The sequence below is a fragment of the Sinocyclocheilus anshuiensis genome, unplaced genomic scaffold, assembly GCF_001515605.1.
Source record: "Sinocyclocheilus anshuiensis isolate Anshui unplaced genomic scaffold, SAMN03320099.WGS_v1.1 scaffold2200, whole genome shotgun sequence".
NCBI classification, from domain to species: domain Eukaryota; kingdom Metazoa; phylum Chordata; class Actinopteri; order Cypriniformes; family Cyprinidae; genus Sinocyclocheilus; species Sinocyclocheilus anshuiensis.
The window spans coordinates 100,904-107,948 of record NW_015542455.1 but is presented as its reverse complement, the minus strand read 5'-3'; the positions used below and the strand labels follow the sequence as shown (position 1 = coordinate 107,948).

The following is a 7,045-nucleotide window of genomic DNA, read 5'->3' as shown; positions in this document are numbered from 1 at the left end:
AAAGACTATTATTCTCAGATATTGTATACTTTTTCCCGTATCTTAGATTCAATACAACTTTATATATACACTTAATATTAGAAAAATACACTAACTTTTCGATATTGATACTTGCATGGATTCTGCTTTAATTCATACACTCTTTTTACGTTTTTTTAAACTCTAAACCACATTTGTCACTGTTTGCATTTCAATCTAATTTATATCTGGTATAAATGTTTTCTGCACCCAAACATTACAGTTTTTGCAGGCAAAATCTCACACCGTTTTATTAGTAGATAATGCTTAATAATATAAACAATATTTATTAATTTACCTAATATTTTGAAATCATTGAACATGTATTTAAATATTTCACCAACAATTCAATTGTTTTTGTATGCATTTCTATGCGATTCTTAAATGCAATTTCCATGTACACTTGTGATTTTATTCAACACGACACTGAACAGGACTTTTATTTTGGTCTTGAGATTTGACGTCATAGGGCTGCGCCACGCTCCTCCATCTGTTGTGATTCGGCTGTGGAAAGGTAAGCGTTTTAAGCTTTTAAAGTGTTGCGTTAATACAAACCGTTCAGGCAATTGTATAGTCTTTACAAGCTATGTAAAATAGAGTGATTATTACTGAATATAACACTGTAATCATTTATCATAATATTAATGAACGTTGTTTTTATGAGTAGAAACAGAAAATGTGCGTATAATTTCGCTCTCTATCATGAATCAGTTTACCGTAAACACGAATTCGCTCACTGGCAAGTAGTGATGGAGAAACGGAGCTTTTCAAAACTCCGAGTTGATTGAATCAATTACCGTACTGGCCCGAATATAAGACGACCCTGATTATAAGACGACCCCCCTTTTTCCAGATGTACCTTTTGGAAGAAGGCTTTTTAAAAAACAAATCTTGTTTTTTCTCAGTAAAACACATTTTGTCTTCAATTATTTTCATATTGTTTTGAAAGTATGGTAAAAAAACGGGTAAAATGTACCAACAATCACATTTAAAAAATATACACTTTTTGATATACCATAAAAAAAACAAAAACAAACAGGTAGCCCATCTGAATTAGGACATTTAGGCTGTCCATCTAATAGTAGGTTGCTGAAGCCACGCCCACCTAGCTCGACGCCAGTGTCAGCAGCGGCAATCCACCTGTCACTCAAGTGGCCACGCCCTTAATTATGCAGAACTTTAAGGCTTAATATAATTTAAACGGATGAGTTATTAAAAAATTCACCCCCCTCACAGTTGTCATGAAGGGCAAACTTGGCTATATAGACCAAAATATATATTTTTAACCAGGCTGTAAACATGTTTTTTTCTGCTGTAAAGTTGGGCATTTTAACATGGGGAGTCTATGGGATTAACTCCCTTTTGCAGCCAGCCTCTAGCGGCCAGTTGATGAATTACAGTTTAAGTCACTTCCTTGTTGGCTTCACAGAGAGAGAGCGGGAGGTTGGCGCTTGATTACATTACGTATTTCATGGCACACTTGTTTTATGCGTATTTGGCGCCACCTATTGTTGTGGGTGTATTATTGACATGTCAAAGTCTAGACCCTGAATATAAGACGACCGCGTTTTTTCAGATGTATTTCCAAGAAAAAAACATCGTCTTATATTCGGGTCAATACGGTACTTCTCAAAATGATTAATTGTTTCGAAGCGCTCGAATCAGCGCACACTGACGACGCCTGCTGCTCAAAACAGTGTAAATGCAGCGAGAACAACAAACGTGTAATGACAACTTTTACATTGTAAATGCTTTAATGTGTACAGTGTTATCCCTTACGAAAATTAACCATGGTTTTATTAAAGTAAAAATGAAGCAACTATGTTTTGTTTTATTTATTTTTTGCCTATTACCAGTTATATAACCACAGTTTTATTACAAATACCATGGTTAGTGTAGAAAAGCCATGGTTAATTTGAAGTTAGTTACCATGATTTAAATATAGTAACCATGTTTTTTTCCCCCATTTGTAGTAAAACCATGATTGAAAGTGTAATATTTAATAACATTTTGTAGATTGCATGTAATACCAAACATAAATCAAAACAAAAAAGAGACCGTATAATTTGCATTGTTATTTATTTGTATTGTTGTGTTTTTATTTTTATTTTTATAATTGTCATTTAAGGACATTAAAGGTGCCATAGAATGCATTGATACAATATTTTAAATTGTTCTCTGATATCTACATAGAAGGTATGTGGCTTAGGTAAGGGCAAAAAATCTCTAGAAACGGTTTTACATGTCCATTTACCATTCGGATTTGTCCCTAGAATGAAATGGTCTGTGTAACACAGTTCTTAGATCGAGAAGGAGGCGGGAACCGGTGAACATTTAAACACTTTAATAAAATAAACCAACACAAAATGAAAGTAAAGCGGCAGCCCCTCGCGGACAACTGCCGCACACAAAAATAAATCCAGGCCTGGTCCTCATTCGTTTTTCACTGTCGTCACTCCTCCTTTTATCGTTCCGGAGCTCCTCCGTGGGACTTGAGTGAGTGGCGCAGGTGTCGTGCATTATCACTTACTCCACCGGCCTCGCTCCGTTCCCACGGCTCTCGGCCCCGCCCCACTCATCACAGTCTGTTTTTACCTTATTTGGAAGGGTCATGAATAATAATGTTGAGCTCTGCTCTGATTGGCTGTTTCACAGTGCGGATCATTTCAGTAGCTCACACAGCAGGAAGGAAACGCGGAAAATATATATTTCAATACTTTCTCTCGCAGTTATATCGTTGGGTAATTATACTGTGTATTATACTGTATATAAAATGCGGGCATTAGGGAGCCGCTATTAATATACGGGGCATTGAAACTGCTTTCGAATGCACGATCGCTTTTTACTTTCTTTTTCGAGATTTGCGATCACACGTGATCAGTGTAAACTACAGCGGCAGTGCTTACCACACATTTTACAAGATCAGATGCTTGTCAGTGGTGCTCAGGATCTGTAAATCATTCGCCATCATCTCTCCTTACTCTGTTTATGTGGTAAGTGAAATCTTATGTACTGTAATGTAACAGGCTACCGCTAGCAAGCAGCTAACCATGTCCCTTTAGTGGCTTGCGTTATTTTATTAGAACGTGTAATTTGTTTTCCTTTCTGAATACAGACACCAACCCATCCCTGCACATCACATCCCCTGCACAGCCTGGAACATAACATTTATTTCCATGAGCTGCTATTTTCGCTATTATCCTCGCTTGTTTCTTCACAATACCTGCAGAACTTCTGATGATTCGGCTGTGCAGGTTCGGCTGGCATAGAACATGGGCGGGTATATGCAAATGTTGGGGGCGTAACTATTAGTGATCCCGACTGTAACGTCACAGTCGGTGTTATGTTCTGATTCGCCTATTTTTCAGTGGTCTTTTGCATGCACGAGATTTACATAAGAAGGAGGAAACAATGATGTTTGAGGCTCATGGTATGTAATTTCCATATACAGAACTGTTATTATTCAACTATGCCAAGGTAAATACAGTTTTCCATTCTATGGCACCTTTAACGCCGACTGACTCATTACCAGTGCATTGACTTCTGAACCAGGAAGCTGATTGAGATGCACTCAAGAGATTTAGCCTAGTTTTCTTTATATTAATTATTCTTATCTTAAACATGACAAATGATCCAAACACACAGAAAAACTCCTGGTGAAGCAGCAGAGATCCACGTGACACTATTATAAAGATGGCGTTTATTAAGGAGGAGAGTGAAGACATTAAGATTGAAGAAGTATTCAGCTTGAAACAAGAAGATACTGAGGAACAAACAGGTTAGTTTTCATTATCAAAGCTGAACTCACCCATTTGATCCTTTTTAAAATGTCCAGCTCTACAGAAAGAAATTATATTTTTGAAGAATGTCATATGAGTGTCCTGATTAAAAAGGTTTTATTTGTCATGGAGTGGGACACCTCGTGGACAGACATGTTGAGGTCACATGACCAGACAAATACAAATACTGCCTTCAAGAGCAGCTTAGAAGATCCTACTTCGATGTTAGGCATTCATTATTATGAGATGTCTCGCATTAAAATAGTAAAAATAGTATAGAAGTAGTCTAAACAACAGTTATTTTGTGTAACGTTAAAGTGCCCCTGTTATGCCTTTTCAAATATTACCTTTCATGTAGTGCGTCATGTAGCTGTATGTGAACATAAACTATCTGCAAAGTTGTGAAGCCGACAGTGCATGATAAATAAAGTTATCGTCTTTCCAAAAAAATGAGTCTGCTTGCAATCGCCTAAACGAGTCGTCAGGAATTCGAATCTTATTCTGTTATGGCTCTACGCCACGAAGTAACACATTTGCATAATGTCCGCCCACGTTCTACGTCGCCAAATTGCCCGCCCACAAACAGTAAAATTTCCGTGTGATTAACATCATGTCGAGAAGACGCTGTGTCCTACGCTGTGAGAGTAAATTTGTTTTATCACATCTTATAATTACCACAAACTTGTTAACACTTGACACTTACCACTGAGAAACGTCCTGCTCCAGTCGTGCTTGCGAATCAATCTCTTGTCTATTAGCCAGTTCAGCCGTTTCATCATCAGACTCCGGCTCGAATTGGTATGGTACAATCAGTACCATCTTTTCTATGTATCTTTTCTAAATCTCCGGGGCTGTCATTCCGTCATGGCAATGGGCGTTTCATTTCCGACACGCGCTGTACGTGGTAGACCAATCACAAAGGACTGCGCCATCTGACCAATCACAGCAGGGAGGGCTCACGGAAATGAGGGGTTTAGAGACTGATTCTTTGAACTGCTTCGCACGTGTCGTTTACGAATCATTTAGAAATGAGGTCAAATTAAATCTATTTTTTGAGAAAACTAATGTGTTTTTTGACCTTGCATGCATGCAAACCTGTTTTAGGAGACTCATAAAACAATATTAGCAACCTTAAAAAAGCATAATATGGGTACTTTAATGTTTTAACATACTCGCTAAGAAAAATGCAATGGAAAAAAAATTCTTTGCATTTTATATTTTCTTGGGGCGATAATAAGAAGATTGTTTTTATTATTACCCCCAAAAAATAAAAGCTGCAATGTCAAACTTGTATGAGTTACTTTCTTCTGGGGAACATAAAAGCAGATATTTTCAAGAATGTTGGTAACCAAACAGTTTTGGTTCTCAGTGACTTGCATAGTATGGACAAAAAATACTATGGGATTTAATGGGAACCAAAATGGTTTGGTTACCCACAAGTCAAGGATGTATGTGAATAGGGAAATTACAATCGCCTTGACTTGGCTGGGGTCTTGTACATGTGTACAGAAAGATCAATGCCACCCATATGCCGATTGTATTGAGGAATGAGTGATGGGCATGGGATGGCAATCTTTACATGGTCCTCTTTGTACCCAGGGCTCTAGACTGCGACCATTTTTTGAGAATGTGCTAGTTAAAATTTGACATGGCCGCATTTATGTGAGTGCATTATCACACACCCAATCTGTGTCTGCTTACCTGCACTTGCATTATCAGTCACGTACATACGCATGGCGCACTGATGATGAAACGCGCAAATTAGGAATTCAGGAAATGTAGGAATTAAGTCATCTAAAAATGAAAAGGTCGATAGCGGATTACTTTAAAAAACAAAGTGTGGAGGGCGAGGATGCTGGTGGAAAGGACGAGCCAACAAGCCAGCATACAGACTCCGACACAACTGATGATGATAGCACAGGTGCAGACGGAGGATCCAAATGAGCAAAGGAAAAAGAAAAGGCGCTTTTGCTTTTGATTTTGTGATCTTGGTGTCACGTTTTACAAGAAAAGTTGTCTCTTGCGCTTACGTCTACAGGGCTCCAGACTAACATTTGAGAGCAGTGGCACCAGCGCCACTAAGTTCTACAGATGGTGGCGACAGCAGCAGGTTTGGTAGTGCTGGGGGGTGGTGTGTGGGGGTAGACTATTTAAACTACTTGCTCACTGTCATAACTTGGGAGAAGCGATTAGTCAACAGAAGAGACGGGCGGCTGCGCGACTATTCGAATTATTTATTAATAATTGGGTTATTTTTATTGGTTATTTTTAACCGGCAAAATACCAGAAGTGGCGCATTTCACAGACAAGAATGCATAAAACACATTATTAGTCTGTTTTCCAAGGCTGCATAATATATTAAACTCATTTAAAAATCATAATTAAGCATAATTGTGAATTCACAAACGCTACGATTTAATTAAATAATTATATGCAATGCAGTTCTAATACAGTATCAGGGTGTCCGCGGGTCCTTAAAAAGTCCTAAAATGTCTTAAATAACGTTTTCCTAATATAAGGCCTTAAAAAGTCTTAAAATGTCTTAAATTCGGATTCGATGGGTCTTAATTATTTTTGGTCTCATTACCGCTAAAATATCTTCAGTCTGACGGACCTAATGACTTTACAATCATTGGACAGACCGAAGATTTTTTCTTCCCGCGGTAAGTTACTGCGTCATCAGAGAGAATTGCAGTAAGTTAGCAGAATACAGAATACAAGGTCGCGCTGAGGCTCACTCTGTTTGTCTCGAGACTTCAGAACAAATGAGCGTGACCGCACACATAAACTCAGAAGAAACACACTGAGGTAAAAATTCAAAATGTTTAGTTTATTCATAACATGATATAGTTAAATAACACCATGACAAGTGAGCTATTTTGCTCAATATTCTCACGACGCAAAAAAAACAAAAACATTCAAAACACCTACAGAGTGCATGCATTACGTAAAGTCTAGCGCTCTGCTTGATCACTGCATGATTCAGTCTATTAAAATTTGTTGAAAAGTATGCATTTTTCCCCTCAACATTTCTTATTTGTATATTCATAAGTGCATTTAAAACATTAATCTCATAACATTATTTATTGCAGTTGTAATTGTTGTTATTTGCAGTGTAAATTATTTAATCTGTCTGGTAGCAGCCCTATAGTGTATATTGAATTTATTGATAAATTGTGATAATTTGACATGTAAGATGATGCATACATCTAAAAAGGTTAAAAATAGGCCTTTGTAAAGGTAAATAT

The 7,045-nt window shown here is 37.5% G+C and overlaps 1 protein-coding gene across 1 annotated transcript in view; it reads left to right on the top strand.

Annotated features, from left to right (window-relative positions):
* The first annotated feature begins 469 nt into the window (after positions 1–469).
* Positions 470–7,045, top strand: part of LOC107693761 (gastrula zinc finger protein XlCGF57.1-like) — a 32,222-nt gene continuing 25,646 nt past the window's right edge. Inside the window, exons 1-2 of the mRNA XM_016493275.1 lie at positions 470–532; positions 3,664–3,796. Coding sequence (XP_016348761.1) covers positions 3,712–3,796 — 85 coding nt within the window. The 5' untranslated portion in view covers positions 470–532; positions 3,664–3,711. The remainder of the gene's footprint in view (positions 533–3,663; positions 3,797–7,045) is intronic.